Source organism: Corapipo altera, unplaced genomic scaffold, assembly GCF_003945725.1.
Source record: "Corapipo altera isolate COAL_440 unplaced genomic scaffold, ASM394572v1 46, whole genome shotgun sequence".
In the NCBI taxonomy this organism is placed as follows: domain Eukaryota; kingdom Metazoa; phylum Chordata; class Aves; order Passeriformes; family Pipridae; genus Corapipo; species Corapipo altera.
In genome coordinates this window covers 16,508,215-16,524,910 of record NW_020884883.1, presented here as the reverse complement: position 1 = coordinate 16,524,910, position 16,696 = coordinate 16,508,215, and the positions used below count along the sequence as shown (strand labels likewise).

At 43.8% G+C, this 16,696-nt stretch overlaps 1 protein-coding gene across 2 annotated transcripts; it reads left to right on the top strand.

Moving 5' to 3' along the window:
• Nucleotides 1-5,723: 5,723 nt before the first annotated feature.
• On the top strand, nucleotides 5,724-15,576 carry LOC113946049 (WD repeat and coiled-coil-containing protein). Of its 2 annotated transcripts, none has more exons than XM_027640911.1 (5): nucleotides 5,724-5,802; nucleotides 6,683-6,801; nucleotides 8,586-10,455; nucleotides 13,059-13,176; nucleotides 14,962-15,576. In XM_027640911.1, the coding sequence occupies exons 3-5, from the start codon at nucleotides 8,605-8,607 to the stop codon at nucleotides 15,225-15,227; spliced, it is 2,235 nt and encodes a 744-aa protein (XP_027496712.1). In that variant the 5' UTR covers nucleotides 5,724-5,802; nucleotides 6,683-6,801; nucleotides 8,586-8,604; the 3' UTR covers nucleotides 15,228-15,576. The 2 variants fall into 2 exon arrangements, with proteins under 2 accessions (XP_027496712.1, XP_027496711.1); XM_027640910.1 differs by lacking the exon at nucleotides 5,724-5,802 and adding an exon at nucleotides 6,159-6,339.
• The last annotated feature ends 1,120 nt before the right edge of the window (nucleotides 15,577-16,696 follow it).

The following is a 16,696-nucleotide window of genomic DNA, read 5'->3' as shown; positions in this document are numbered from 1 at the left end:
CTCAGTTTGTAAATATTCTTATGCTCATGTAACTTGTACACAGCTGTCATCTCCATTTCCATGTCTACCTTTCTTCATTAACATTTTATTTAGGTATCATTTATATTATTATCAACACAAAATGTTGCTACACTGATCTCCATTGATACACTGTTATCTCAAAGCACTTGTACCTGTTAATAGAACAAAAGAAAATGGAGCATGAAAACAGTGTGCCAGAAATGCAGGATTAGCCTAAGCAGCAGCAAAGATGAAAGCAGTGCTTTTGCAGATTAGTTACATAAAAGGAAAACAGAAAATGCATCAGTAAGAGAAGGAAGCATCTAGTACTGAACTGTTTACAGACACAAGAAAGGGTTCTCACAGCAAGATTTACGGAGAAGAAGGAGAAAAGATGTCTATATACAGGGGCACAAGCAAAAGGGGACTCCAGGTGCCTACCAGAAAGATTAAGATCTGAACAATCTCTTTCACAAGATATTTTGAAATATCTGTAATGATATGATTTGTGTAACTGTGGATTAACCACAGTTACAAGGATGTGTAATTTAAAAGAAGGTATTATTTCTTCTTAAGATGTATGCCTGGAAATATTCTTGGAAAGATTATTCCAGAGGAACACTGTCATATCAAAAATCCTTATTTACAACAAAACAGATTTACCCCCAACAAATTTAAAATGAAAAGGTTCTCAAAAGGCTAACTCATTTTTAATATACATTATGCTATTCTGGTTTTGCATGTTATTTATGGTATACAAAAAACAGTGTGAGTAGTCAGAAGACTGGGTTTTACTTCCTAGCACTTCCACAGCACTGCAAGTACATCAGGTTGACACAGAGCTTTATGCCAGTGCTCTGGAAGGTCTGTTTTCCTGTCTCAAATAAAATATTTTGACTATTCACATTTTATATCCTTGTTTTGGGCAGTTGTCTGTTAAATACTTGAAAACTGTTCTATCCATTAGGTCTCCTTTCCTTTTAGCAATATCACTCTCCAGTTTCTCTCACAGACATTCACCCTGGACCTCGTTTCTCTGTCCAATTCTAGAATTCATTGTCTCCCCTAAACTGCAGCACAGTGAGTAGAATTTAGCTGACAGCCTGTTTCAGACAGAAAAGCACTGGTGCAGGTTTTTACACACAGAAAAAGTAGGCTGTGACAGCATGAACAACTGCAAGGGGTGACAAAACATTCCTGTATGAATTTGCTACATTGCACATGCCTTCGTCCTGGTGTAGGAAACAATCAGCTGTTTGAAAACTAATATAAACAACATCCTGGATCTCCTTTGTCTCTACAACAACCAGCAAAGTGTTGGACCTGCTAGGGCAGGCTTGAGGAGACTTGGAGTGGAGCAGAAGCTGCTTTGGAGAGGTGTGGTAGTTACAGCTGCAGAGAAAAGCAGTAATTCCCACTCACTTTGTCACTGTTCTAATCCCCAAAGTTTGCACTGATCCACTCCATGCCTCAAAGCCTGGAGACACAAGGAATCAGTCCCCTGCCAGGCCTTGAGCTATAGAGCACAAGATTCAGTTTTGCCTACGTTGTGGAAACGCTGTGACCCCGTCTGGCTGTACTCAGCCAAGTCGAGCAGACATGATTCTCAGCGTGTCTCACACACAGGGATCTGGTTCACACCCCCCCCCCAGCACTGTCTGCCTTCTTCTAACACCATGATATTGACTCAGGAGTAGGTAATTTTCTGCAAAACCGCTCATCTTATATTATCTTCACTACTAATGAAGAAGAAACATTTTAATCTAATAATAAAAAGTACATAAAACATCTGTATCTTTTAGCTACCAATCTTAGGCTTTACCACATCATATTTTAGAGGTCTAAATTACATGGAAGTGCCTCATTAAGTTTTCCCATTAAGAAATACGATTATGAGATCAATTTGTTCATTCGGTAGCGTCCATAGACTGGATTAAATATATATATATTTTTAAATGATGCTTGTGAATTTAAGAGGAAGTACCTTCAAATTATTCTTTTCCCTTGTAACATTATGTTCTTTGAATGTGTACATGTTCAATAAAAGCAAAGAAAAAAATCTACAGAATGCATAAATAGTAACTCTACAACGTCTGCCCACCACATCCATTTCACCTTCCATCCCTGCCATTCCCTCCCTCTAACAGATACTCATAACTCTTCTATCTCAGACTCTCCTATATTCTTATTAATGCTGTATTTCAACTAATTTGAAAAGCAGACACCCAAATGATACAACAAATTAAGTTATGAGAAGGCAACTCTGCTCTCCATGCAGGGCCTGAGAACAGTTTTGTGAGCCTGCTCAATGTTTAAGGATAAGCCTGACTCAATGCAATCACATGTTTTTAAAAGCCAAAATGTGTGCTTTAAATGAGCATGAGCATAGGAAACAATTTCTATAATTTTAGTCTTTTAAACACTTTTCCTGGCATAATTTCATTGCCTCACTTTCTACCTTACATACATTTCCTGAGGGGTTCTGTGTCATTAAAATCCCCGAAGTCACAGACACATTATATGTATCAGCAGTGAACAGCTTGAAAAGTCTGGAAAAGAAAGAAAGAAAACAAGAGATGTTTATTTGCAGGGCAGCTGCTGAGGAATAACCACTGCGACTAGCCGTGGCTTGTGGCTGCTGGCCAAGCAGCCTACAGCCATTTCCATGGTGTTCTACACGGCAAAATACCCAGGCTGTGGTTATGCAAATAAGACACACACTGTGGGCATAGAAATAAACACTGAGGTGTAATAATAACTACCCACGCGCCGTCCTGGCACTCTGGTAGGTTGAGTTCTGGGACAGGTTGGGACAGGCGCTGTGGGCACAGGAGGGCCTGTCCTGCTGGTCAGGGTGGCTCTGAGGTGGGTGGCAGAGTGGGAACCAGGAGATGAGGGCAGGCAGGCAGGACGAGATGCAGGGATGGAAGATGAGATGCAGGGATAGAGGGTCCGTCCATGGTGGGCGGGGGGTGAGGGGCAGTCAGGAGCGCTTGGCTGGGGTGGAGGAACGGGACAGGCAAGAGTTAAAGTGCAGTTTAGTACATGGCAGGAGACTGTGCTATGGTCAGGAAATGGTGCAGCCCCCTGTGCTTTGTTTTAATAGGTTTTTAAAAACCATTTACATTATTTGTAGTTGGGTTTTTTTATTTGCCCTTCTGATGCCCTTGTTTACCCTGTGCCATTACCCAAGGCAGTGGATAATGCATTAAATCTTCCCCTGTACCTGGCACTGGTGAGGCCACACTTTGGCTCCTGTGCCCAGTTTGGGGCCCCTCAATTCAAGGACATTGAGGTGCTGGAGCAAGTCCAAAGAAGGGCAACAGAGATGGGGAAGGGTCTGGAGCAGAAGTCTGATGAGGAGCAGCTGAGGAAGGTGTAAGTGTTCAGCCTGGAGAAGAGGAGGCTCGGGGGGACCTTATTGCTCTCTACTGCTCCCTGAATGAAGGTTGTAGCCAGGTGGGGGTCAGGCTCTTCTCCGAGGCAACAAGTGACAGGATGAGAGGAAATAATCTATGCCACAGGAGGTTTAAGTCGAAGGAGGAAATTTCTTCATAGAAAAGGTGATTAGAGGTAGGGGTGGGCTGCCCAGTGTGGTGGAGTCACCATCCCTGGAGGTGCTTAAGGAAAGACTGGACATGGTTCTTGGTGCCATGGTGTAGTTGAGAAGGTAATGTTTGGTCACAGGTTGGACTCAATGATCTCAGAGGTCTTTTCCAACCTAATTGATTCTATAATTCTGTGATTGTGAGTCCGTTCCATTTCAATGAAAATATTATTTTACAGATTTTCAATTAACTATGGGGTTTTGTGATATTTTCATTTAATTTCTAGAACTCAGCATTTATGCATATAAGAGAATTTACATGATGAAAAAAAGTATTTAAAAATACTTAGTTGTATAATTATAGGCATAGGAAACAATAAACATTTAGTGTGAAAAATGTCTTTGAGGCATTTAACTGTGGTCTCTGCTTTCTAAAACAAATCTGAAATGTTTATTTCTGTCTATTAATATGGATGGTCAAATTAAGTTTATATGAAAATAGAAAAATGTAAAATCATTACTGTTCAACATGATTGTGGTGAGATTAAAATTATAATCAGTAAACTGATTATAAACTGATTATAAACCACAGAGAAGCTGGCATTTGGGTCCACTGCTTATCTTTCTAAACGAAAAAACATAGCCTTGGAAATCTATTCATTATCTCAAATTTTGATTTATTTATTTATTTACTGCAACTCACAGCATCAAATGCCGGAAGCTGGCATAATGCCTCAAAAATACAACAGTTTAAGCAAATCCTATTCTCCACCTCCAGCCATCCCTGCCTCTATCCCATGACCAATTTTTTTTTCTGAACAAGCTTCCAAAGCAACCTGGAAACTAACTTTCAATTTGAATAGCAGGGATTTCTTTTCCATAAACCTTTGCCACTGTAAGGAGTATAAGAACAAGTAAATTTTTGCTCCTCAAAACCTTCTCAAACACACCAACCTATCTTTCAGCATCTTGCAGGTGCCCTTTCAGGTATGAAACAGACAAATTATGTTGAGCTTTTTTGGTTAGAGGCAGTACATGAAATTTTACCTTGTATCCCACAGATACATAGATATTGAAAATCTATTTATTGAGCTCAGAAATTTTTCTGTGACTGAGGCAAAATCTGCATTTAAATGGTATATGCCTGAAAGTCACCAAATTTCAGCGTGAAGTTGCTTTGTTGGTAGTTTGTTCCAGTGGTCAGTAGGACTCACAGCTGTGTCTTACGAATTTGAATCCATCCATTGCTCTTGTTAAACCTTCCTTCACCACCTTTAAGAGCTTTTTCATGCTTTTTTCCCCTCTCTGTAAAAGCACTCATGTGATATGGCCAAGTCACCACCTAGTGTTCTTCTTTTGCTAAGTTTGAGCTACTTACATATTTGACCTTCCAACTATTTTAAGCATTTTTTTCAACACCTCTGACAGTTTTTTAAGGCACCTTTTTCAGTATTTCAATATCCTATAAAAAGTGTGGGTTTCAAAAACTATATGATGATCACACTGCTCTGCAGGGCTGAGGAGTGGCAAAGCGGCACAGTGTTGCAGTATAATTAACTTTTAAAAGGCCTTGGAGACTTTTAAAGAGTTATGCTTGATGCAATAAACTGGGACCAGGTAAGCTGTATTGGAATAGTTCTGCATTACATTTAGATGCTTTCTTCACTTCAGTGTGGTCCCCTCATACTGTGGGGTCACACGCCACACCGGCAACCCCATGTGCTCCTGCTGCAGCATCTCCTGTGATCCCTTCTGAGGCCTCTCCGAGAGCCACATGCGTGCAGGCAGGCGGGGGGTGGTGGCTTGGAGGTGTCACACAGTGGGTGACCCTCGGGAGCGATGGAGGTGATGACAGTGAGACAACCACCTCCCTCGATCCGCTGGTGATGCTTTGCCTGATGCCAACCGTGTCCTGGGGTGCCTCAGGCAAAGTATGGCCAGCCAGGAGAGGGAGGGGATGGTCCAGCTCTGCTCTGCACGGGGGCAGCCTCACGTTCAATATTGTGTGCAGTTTTGGGCACAATATAAAAACAACATTAAGCTACTAGAGAGCGTCCAAAGGAGGGTCGTGGGGATGGTGAAGGGTCTGGAGGCCTCATGAGGAGCGTCTGAGGGCACTTGGTCTGTTCAGCCTGGAGGAGTCTGAGAGGAGACATCGTCACAGCTACAAGCTGCTCGTGAGGGGAAGTAGAGGGACAGGTACCGATGTCCTCTCTCTGGTGACCACTGACAGGACCCGAGGCAATGGCATGAAGGTGAGCCGGAGGACGTTTTGGCTAGATATTAGAAAAAAAGTTCTTCCCATAGAGGGCGATTGGGCACTGGAGCAGACTCCCCAGGGCACTGGTCACAGCACCAAGCCTTAGAGTTCAAGAAGCGTTTGGACAATGCTCTGAGGCACATGGTCTGACTCTTGGGATGGTCCTGCACAGGGGCAGGAGCTGGACTCGATGATCCTGATGAGTCTCTTCTAACATTCCGCGATTAGCCATCACGTCCTCACCGTCACTCAGCGGTGGCTGAGGGTACCCGGGCAGGGCGGAGCGGCGCGGGGCGCCCGCCCCGTGCAGGCACCGCCCATGGGTCACAGAGCGCGGCCGCTGCGGAGCGTCCAGGCGGGGCGGCGCGGGCGCCCCCAGCGGCCGGGCGGTGCTGCGCTCTGAGGGGCCGTGCGGGAGGGGAGGCGGGCCCGGGCCGTGCGGGAAGGCGGTGCCCGCCACAGCCCAGCGCCGCTGGGGCTGCACGGCCGCGGTGCCGCCTCACCGGAGCGGGCCGGGCCCTGGGCAGGGCAGGTGAGCGAGGCTGCGGCCGCGGCGGGGGGGAGAGCGGCTGGCGGGCCACCGGGGAGGCGGGGAATACCGGTGCGGGCGGGCCCGAGCGGGGACGCGGGCGGGCGGGTTTGGGCACTCCCGGAGCCGCGGTCGCGGCCGCCCCGGGCTGCGGGGTCCTCGCAGCGGCTCCTCTGCCCCGAGGGGCTGGGGCGGGTTCCGTGTTTCGCCGAGATCCCGGCCTGTGGTGTGGCACCTGCCCGGGGAGCTGGGCCCGGGCCGGGCGCTGCAGGAGGCGTTGGGGGTTTGGGCACGGGGCACTGGAGGGCAATGGCCAGTGGATCTCCTGCTCTTTTTGCTCTTCCAGGTCTGCCAGGATAGTGGGAAACATCCCTTGTGTCACAGGGACCTCTCCAGATGGCCCAGGAGGCTTTAGCATCTTGGCGTGTCCTGTGAGGCGCCTTATCTCGTGTCTCCCTGCCATCAGTAAGTGTTGCCCAGCAGCGTGTGGGTTCTGAGCACAGCCAACACCCAGCCTTAATTTTCCTGCACGTGGCGGCTGCTTGACGGGATTGAGGTTGGTTATGCTGGAGTGTAGAGGAGAGGCCAGGTGGATGATGGAGAAGTTGAGTTGGAAATATATCCAGTAGTGCTTTCCCACCGTGAGGCGGGATCCAGTGTACTTAAACTTATCCCTGACAGGCATTTCCTTAATTGGCTCTTACAGATTATGAAATTCATGGATTGCCTTCCCCCCACTCCCCAAGGTGCTTCGATGCTTAGCTATTGCTTATAGTCACAATTTTTCCTTAATAGCTGACCTAAATCTTTATTGAAACTAAGCTGATTATTATTTTGCACTATCGAGAGTATACTTGGAGTGCAATGGATACATGTTCTCCTGTCAGCAGGCTGGTGGGTGTTCTCAAGTTTCCACTCACAATCTATACTCACTTACTTCCCGTGTCTGTCTGGTCCCTGAGCTCTGTTAGGTATTTCCATCATCCTTGGACTCAGAAATATGTGCAGTACTCCATTGGAGATGCTGTTAGCAGTGTGGAAGTGGGGTAATTATCTGCCTAGTGTATGGCATTCCTCTTAAAAACATTCCAGAATGACGCTGTTTTATTTGGCAAATTTCTCACATTACTGAAATATTAAATTTGTGATCACCAGATCCTTTTTTGCTATACATCTACTTAGGGGATTATTCCTGATGAGGTATCCAAGTTGGTGGGTTTTTTTTGTTTTGATAAGTATATTATTTTGCACTTGTTATTAGTCTGAGAAGAAGTTATCTTGATCAACATAATGTAACTTTCTATGCAATTTTAGTCTTTGAAATCCACTCTTGCAATCCTCTTCCTCCAAGTGTAGGATCATCCACCAATAGTTAATTAAAATACCAAGTGGTGCCAGGCCCTGCACATTGGGATAAACCCGCCCAGTTTGAAAGTTTGACTTGCTCAAGCACTTCTTGCTTTTCATGTTTCCCACTAGAGCTGCAACTCGTTCTGTGCCATGGCTTTGCAGCTGTGCCAAATCCTATGGAGAATCTTAAATGAGGAAACCATCAATTCCTTTGAATTGGCTTTTCTGCTCAGAGTGTGCTCAACTGTGCTCTATGAGCTCACAGCTCATAGAAATACATGTAAAATCCCAAACTTTTCCAAAGTCTTGGTGCCTTATGTATGGCTTCTTTTAAATTCTTTTCACATTCATTTCTTCAGAAAAATCTGCTTTGATCCCAACTTTCTTCAAAACTGCATTTGCGTTTTTAGAGAGCTTTTTGGAATAAACATGCAAATGCCTCGTTCTCACACGCTTAAGGCAGGATCAGATTTGTAGATAATACATTAATGCTTGGTTATACTCGTAAGGGATTATTTCATCTGATCACAAATGGTCTGTGAAGTTGAGAGCGAGAGGTGATGTTTTGAGAATTGTTAATACTGAAGTAAATCAGAAAATATTCTGAGAACAGCAACTTGCTGATTAGAATGAAAGGACTGGTGTTGTGATGAAAGTGCAGCAGAAATCTGATGGTAAACCTATGCAAACAGCAAAGTTTCTTTCTCTTAAAATTGCATTTCACTGTGGAAACATCGTAAACTAAAAATTCTAGGGTTTAGTGACTAAGCATAGATGAACATTATATGGACATTGACTTCACTGGAGGACGAGTCCAGCGTTGGTCAGAAGCTGAGTAATCATACAGATATTGTCCTCTATCCTCTACAATAGTTTATTTCTCATTCTAATTTTTTTAGATGTCTCACTTTAAAAATCATGGAGCTGGGAAAGGCAAAGCTTCTGCGAACCGGCCTCAATGCCTTATGCCAAGCAATCCACCCTGTGCACGGGCTTGCCTGGACAGATGGGAAGCAGGTGATCTTGACTGCATTACACCTTCAAAATGGAGAGCCCAAATTTGGTGACTCGAGCGTTTTTGGTCAGTTTGAGCACGTCCACGGGCTGTACTGGGCCCCATGTCCCCCCGAGGCCCCGGCCCTGCTCACGGTGCAGCACAAGAAGCACATCACCATTTGGCAGCTCTGCTTCAACGGCGCCGACAGGAGCAACCTCCTGGTGTCTCAGATCTGCGACATCAGCGAGCCGTACCCCGTGCTGCCCCAGGGCTGCGTGTGGCACCCCAGCAAGGAGGTCTTGGCCGTGCTGACCACCCGGGACGCCTCCGTCTTACCCTCTGTCCACCTCAACAACTCCAGAATTAGCGCGGAGATCAAAGGCAGTGGCCTCATCCACTGTGCCTGTTGGACCAAGGAAGGCAACCGCCTGGTCGTGGGGGTGGGCAGTGCCCTTCACTCCTACATTTGGGATGATGCTCAGAAAACACTGAGTGCTTGTTCTTTCTGCCCAATCTTTGACGTGGGAGGCTACATCTGTGCTGTGGAGGCGACGCAGAATTTCCAAGTCGCCGTTGCCACTGAGCTCCCTCTAGACAAGATCTGTGGCTTAAATGCTGGTGTTGCATTTGAAGTTCCATCAAGTGTTGAAACTGAGTCCTTCCCCTCTCAGTCCAGCTTGTGTGGAGAGGAGGAGTATTCCATGGATGGGGGGAAGAAGTCGCTGGACTCTGAGAAGTCCTTGTCTGTAGTGACATCTCCTGTGGATCTCACTCACATACTTTCTAGCAAGCAGGGTGCTGATTCCAGCCCTCTCCTTCACCTGAGGCCCAAGGACTACCTGACGGGAAGTGGCCAAGATTCTTCACACCTCATCCTGGTGACTTTTGAAAGAAAGGTTACCTCTACCAAAAAAGCGAGCATCCCGGGCATTCTGGTTCCTGACATAATGGCTTTTGACCCCAAAACTCAAACTGTATCGGTTGCCTCCAATACTTGTAATGTTATTTTAGTCTATTCACTGACTTCATCCAATTTACCCAATATTCAGCAAATTCAACTAGGGAAAAGTGAGAAACCAAAGGGTTTGTGCTTCTTGACCAATAAACTGTTACTGATAATGGTTGGAAGCCAAAAATTCAGTGACCCTGCGTTTCTTCCCTCTTCAAGGTCAGACAAATACATGATCCGTTTGATAATTAAGAAACTGATATTTGAAATGGGTCCTTCAACATTTCCAGCAGTTAATGGCAGTTCCAGTTTGAACCTTTCCAACATTCCTCGTGATCCCTCTAGAGACGTTCACCCCCTAAGCCGTGGGCTCCTGATACCGGATCGCTCTGCCCTGCAGTCCCCTACGAGCCGAAGGAAACTCATTGAAGAAATCAAGAGTCCTACTTATGAACAAAACCTTGTGTTGAACGTGAACGACTTCAAAGACAAAAAGATTCCCCTGAACTTACCACCAGCTGTTGAGATTTTGGATGCTGAACCAGTCAATCGGACCGTGGCACTGTCTGCTGCATCAAACAAGCCAACGTCTCCAAAAAGGCAGGCAGAGGCAGCTTCCAAAATACCCAATTCTTACAAGAATAACCTGTTCACTGAAAAGGAGGCAAGTTACTTCTTGAAAAATGTAGAAAAACTGTCTGGTAACTTCACAGAATTGCAGCAGCACCTCTGTGAATTAACTGAGCTGCTAAAATCTGGGAAGAGAAGTCTTCCAGTGTATCCATCGTCTCAGGAACCCTCTTTTATTAACATCACCTGCCAGGTAATTTTAATATTGGAAGCCATAGTGATGAAATCTGTTTATGGCTGTATGTTCTTCGTAATGCTCAAGTAATTGTCAATAGGATTAGATTTCCATTCTGTTCCTACAGATGGGACTACTGTTACAAGTCCCATTACTCAGCAGGCTTCCAGTGTTTTTAAAGCAATGGAATATCTGGGAATGTGCAGCTCCCTTGTGCTGGGTTGAGCCCCTCAGCTCATACCTGCTCCCTCTGCACAGAGGTTGCTGAGACTCCACAGGACCCACGTGTGGCAGCTCAGTTGTGGAATTAAAGCCCTATATGGAGTTCTAGGAAGGGAATGTTTTTCCTAGGCAACTTCTAAAGCTTTATGTTCAGAAATTTAGACAAGTGAAGATTTCCACATGTGGGAATTGGTATCCATCTCCCACTCTCCTATGAGGACAACCAAAATAATGGAGACTGAAACAAAAGCAAATTGCTTTGGCTCTGAAACAGAAAGGTTGCTAATTAGCATCTGAGGAGAAAAGAAACCCTTAGGGACACAGTAGATAATTACATTAACATAGCTTAAAAATTGATTTAAAATGAAATTTCATGTGAAAAACACTTTCCTTGGCTGAAAGATTTGCTCTTGCAAATCTCATGCTAGAAAGGGTAAGTTACCTGATTATCAAAACCTGGCACAAATCTGGTAGGTCTCCTCTAGAATTCAGATTAATAAACCTTAGTCAATATTCAAAGTCATTTAAACTGCCATTTTCCTTTCAATAAGCTCTTGTTTTTCAGCTTTGTTATTGCAAAAAATTAATATCAGCTTTTGTAGCATTGAACTCTTTGGTCCTAGATCATATTCTCTTGCTCTCTTCACTTTTTTCCATTGTAAACATTTAATAACTATAATAACTTAATTTTCTAGCTCAAACATTATTTATGTTTGGGGCGTTACTCTGAAAAGTGAACATTTCCCTCTGCAGGTCTAAGGTGTTTTTTAGAAAGCTGCTTTAGTTTGAGGTAGCACAAATCTTTGTTAAATTTCGGTGCTCTGTTCTCTTTTTACATGTGGTTTGAAACTGAGTTCTAAGTATCACCTTGTCCTGGTGTTCAAGACCAGGCTGGATGGGGCTCTAAGCAACTTGATTTAGTGGAAGGTGTCCTTCCCTCTGACAGGGGGTTGGAACTGAATGATCCTAAAGGTCCCTTCCAACCCAAAGCATTCTGTGATTCCAAGAGCTGGATTAGCTGCACTCGCTTGTAGATTCACAAATTAAAGTAGTGCCTCAGTTTCACCTACATACTTTGCTCACTGATGATTTGTGGCAAGAAAAGCATTTGACTTTTGAATTACAAGTGACATTGGAAAGTCTGGCAGAAAATGCTGGGTTTTAACTTCAGCCAGAGGTTTTTTTTGATTCAGAAATCATTAATAGGCAAACAGGGATCCTCACCTCATGTGCTGAGCCCTGATGGTTTCTCTGCTGTCCAGGTGATTAGCTGTATTTTACAAAACATTGAGGAAACCCAAAATGTCCCAAATAAGCCAGTTTTTGACAGGGCAGGGTTTAGCAGTGCAGAAGGCAAAGAGCATGTGAGAATCTTCAGTGCAAGAGGGTTGAAGGTGTGAGGGGGGAGGTTGAGGTTGGATATTAGGGAGAGGTTCTTTACCTAGAGGGTCGTTGAGCACTGGAACAGGCTCCCCAGGTAAGTGGTCACAGCACCAAGCCTGGCAGAGTTCAGGAAGAGTTTGGACAACGCTCTCAGGCACATGGTGTGACTCTTGGGATGGTCCTGTGCAGGGCCAGGAGTTGGACTCAATGATTCCTGTGGGTCCCTTCCAGCTCAGGACATTATGTCATTCTGTGATCTCCACCCTCCCCTCTGCCATAGACTCTCCTTGTGGGTGCATGGATCCATCCACAGCATGGAAAAGGAGTCAGAATTTACTTGATTATGTTTTTGTCATTACCCAGAGATGTTACCAAGGCTTCCCTGCAAAGTGATGTGGTTTTGTGAATGTTATCCTACACAAGGACACTGTTTGTAGTATTGGTAAAAACTGAGCTTTAGCAGATTTAAAAAATACTTTGCCCCACTGGGCATATTCCTTGGACACGCTTTTGTATTTAAGCCTTGGGGCAGCAATGGTCAGAGGTGAGACAAACAAGCTCTTCTGACTTGTGAGTCTGTCATTTGCCCCAACATTCATGAGCAGGAGCTCTCTCATCTTCTTAAGTTGTGGATCAAGGACAGAGGAGGATAGAAAACCTGCAGCTTTACAAGCTCCCTGGGGAAATATCCCTCACAGATGGAAGGATAAGTGTGAGGATTGTGCTGTGGATGAAGCTCATGGTTTCCTCAGCAGCAGTGCATGATTTCCTCTCCTGGTGTTCTGACACGTGCTGAATGAGCACAGGTCCTTGCTGCTGTCACTCACAGACCTGCTGTTTGAGAGCTGAGACTTTAAGGGATAAATCTTGCAAATGGGTCTGAATGAGTGTAGTGTTTGAGTTTCTGTAAATGATGTCGCTGAAGGCACGTCTGATCCTGCTTTGATCAGTGCCATTTTGACATCTATGCTTAAATACACGTCACAGCACCTGAGGACTCTTTCTTGCATTTACAGAAGCAGCTTTCCAGAAGTGATTCAGATGAAAGTCGGGCCGTTCTTCTCTGTGGTGGTAAACTCTGCCTAAACATCGTCCAGCAGATATTCAACCTCTCTCTTGTGGAAATGCAGCATGGTATGTTGTGATTATCCAGGAATACAAACACTTTAAACACATCTTGCCCAGAGAAGCTGTGAGTGCCCCATCCCTAGAAGTGTCCGAGGCCAGCTTGGATGGGACTTGGAGCAACCTGGTTTAGTGGAAGTTGTCCCTGCCCATGGCAGGGGGTTTGGAACTGGATGGTCTTTAAGGTCCCTTCCAACCCAGACCATTCCATGATTCTGTGATTCTGTGTGACATTCTCAGTAACAGCAATATGCGTATTCCATCTGGGGAAAACCCCAAGGAATAAGTAATGGAAGATTATTAATAAAAGTTTGCTCATTTATTTTAGAACTTAAAATTTCTTCTCTGGGCTTTTTACTGAGAAGAAGCTTTACATTATAAAAAACAAAGTGCAAACTTTTATGTATTGATACCTCCTTACCAAGTAACTGGTTACACAGGGAAGTTACTGTCAGTACTGTTTTATTTATGTTTTCAGCTATTCTGAAGACAGAAGCCTAAGTAACAAGGAGATTAGGGTTGTCTGGTGGTTTGGGGAATACAGTTTTCTATATTTTAATCTGTAGCTCCAGCATCTGGTCTCCTTTAAGAAACCTTTTAGTTTTTATAAACAAAGAAGTAGTTCTGTACACTCCAGCAGTGCATTTCACATCAGTTTTTGCAGTGAGGAAAACGGTCTGTCTTACTGCTGTTGTCCTCTCTGCTGTTACCAGTTCATGCCATGCCCATCCCACGTGTCAGTTTGGAGTGCCTTACTCATGGCAAAAGTAGAAAACACACTTTAGGGATATGATTTCCCACTGCTCCAGGTGTTCCCTGTACTATATTCCAGCTTTTGTCCCCACCATATCTGCTGTCTGCCTCCTTGCAGACCATTGGGCAACCATCCCAAAGCCTAAGGCTGTTGTTCTTACCATTGTGCAAATTTTGTTTCTCTTTAATTAGTTGCTGGAATATGTTTATTTGAAATATAAAAGGGCAAAGTAGGAATGGTATTTTCAAGTTTGGTCCAAATGAGATATTAAGCCAAAAGATTAAAGTGTTGTGGGCTTTTAAGCTGCAATCTACTTGTGACCTTACTTGTGACGTGAAGTTATGTGATTTAAATTTACAAACAGCTGGGAATGTTTCTCTGAATTCCCTCACCCCCCCCATGAGCTCTGTTTTCTTGCTTCACCAGCTTAATGGATGCAAGTATGAACATTTTCTGGTCTATATGTATTGATAGAAGTCAGTCTTTCAGATTCAGTAAATTATTTCAAATTGAAAAAAAAATGCTAGTGATGAAGTCAAATAGCAAGGGGACCAGAGACATGGAATTTGCACAGTATTCTTCCTTGTATTTATTGGAATTAAGTATATTGAAATTACATTAATAAAAGAGGTCTCTGTATTGTCTTTATTACATTAATTCGTAATTTAATTTACTAAATTGCTACTTTTTACAGTATCTGCACCGCTTTAGTACTGAAGTAGTTTATCAATACCTAATTACAAACAAGTATGGATGCTTATGAATTCTGTTCAGAATTTTATTCCTCCTCCTCGTTTGAAGCATGCATTTATTATTTTCTCATCTCTTTGTGGCAAAGTTTGTCATATTTGCAAAGTGTCCTTTATTTTGGACGTTATACAACCTGTGTCGTCCCATACTTACTTTCGTTGTTTGTTTTTTTTTTGCTAGAAAAGCTGTAAATGTACAGCAGCATTTAATTCTAGAAGAAATAGGTTTTATACCTTAAAGTTACCTAATTACACAAGAAATCATCAACAGATGTTTACGTGTGCTCACAGGTTCCTCTTGGATCGTTCTCACAGCGGACAGCGAGGGCTTTGTCCCGTTAACGTTTACATCCACGCAGGAGATCGTCATAAGAGATGCCAGTGCAAAAGGCTACAGTGCCCGTTCTTCCAAAACTTTGGACATCATCAGCTCCACACAAGGGTGCAGATCCACTTCTTCTGAAAGCCTGGATATCACTTCGGAAGTCCTCAGGGACTGCTCCTCCAAGACCTTGGACAGCGGCAGCCCCTCGGAACAGCCGGGCAATAAAGTGTAGTTTTTGGCAGTGATTTTGTGATACCTGTCTGATGATGGGGGGCTTTTACATTTACTGTGTAGGACTGTGGGTTCTCAACAGCAGTCTCACATCTCTGTTGGATTTCTATAATTTTTTTTTTTTACATTGTAAATTATTTATTTGATCCTTGGAAACATTCACTTTTTTTTTTTATACTGAGCAGTGTTTTTTAACTGTGCCTCTTTCAGTACAGACCAGCTCTTTGTACCAGCGGTTGAAAATGCGTGTTCTTACAAATTTCTGAGCTCAACTTTCCATCTTGGTCTTTAATACATTGGTGTTTTTAGACAATAGTAAACTTGGATAATAAAGAAATCCTTGAAAATGCTGCATTGTCCCCCATTTCCTCCCTTCTGCCAAAGCCTGAAATATTACACTGATGTTACTTAGGAACAGTGCCTGCAGAAGTGGGTTTGCACTGGTGTAAGCACCAGTTTAGGTTCACGGAGTTTGGGACAAAGTAGGTTCATATGGATTATCCATAGTGTGCAGAAGCAAGAGCCTTTTCTCCTCCTGCACCTGCCCTCAACACCTCTCTGTGCTTCCGTCTCTGTGTGGATTTTGGGAAGTGGCTGTTGTGTGTCTCGTCTTTTGCGGTGAGAACATCCAGTTAAAAGCTGACAGAAGAACATATTCCATGGGCTTTTGTAGTGAGAGAAGAGAGAGAAAATGCAAAGGTGAAATTAGAAAAAGTTTATGTAAACACAGGTTTATGTAACGTGGATTGCAGCACTGAAGAAAAGACTAATCCAAGATTGCTCCCCATAAAATCACAGCATGATAACATTAAGCAGTTTATCAGGCTTTCACAGTGGCACTTAGTATGTGAGAGGGCATCAAGTGACTAGATTAAAGAATTGGAGCTGCTATCTCAGGACTAAGATAATCCCTTTTTTTTTATTTATTGCCTTTTTGGAAATTTAGCCACTGTCAAAAAAAAAATCATCTGCCCACAAAAATATGATATGAAAGTTACAACACTAACAAAAGCTGCAGAGAGCACTCAGCATTGGGTGGTACAACTTGAAGTTACAGCTTTTGATGAATAGGGGAGGAGGGAAACAGGTGAAATCATTTGGTAGCTGTGGGCTTCATCCTTTACATAACAATCATCTGTTCTCTATAATGGTCACTGTTTAATCAGTCTTTGATTACAGCTACCAGAAAGTCACGAGTCCAGAGCCTGAGCTCTGGGTGTGCATGCAAAGCAGGCTGGATGCTGGGGTTGGTCCGTGTTTCTTCACAAACACCCAACAGTCCTTTTTCATGCCTGTTCCTGGTTTCAACATCCCACTAACCCACTTAGGAGGAAAGGGTTAGGGCTGAGCACTCTTGGCTCTGTATGACATGTTGGCCTTGAATTGCTCATGCCTCAAGTGCTGCTTCTATAATTTTGTTACGCAGCAAAACAGTGTATAAAAATTATCTGATTATTTTGGAATTATTGC

Coding starts and splice junctions, on each gene's coding strand:
- LOC113946049 (XM_027640911.1), top strand. CDS start 8,605: ATGGAGCTGGGAAAGGCAAAGCTTCTGCGAACCGGCCTCAATGCCTTA. Junction 10,456..13,058: donor TTATTAACATCACCTGCCAG/GTAATTTTAATA, acceptor TTGCATTTACAG/AAGCAGCTTTCCAGAAGTGA. Junction 13,177..14,961: donor TCTTGTGGAAATGCAGCATG/GTATGTTGTGAT, acceptor GTGTGCTCACAG/GTTCCTCTTGGATCGTTCTC.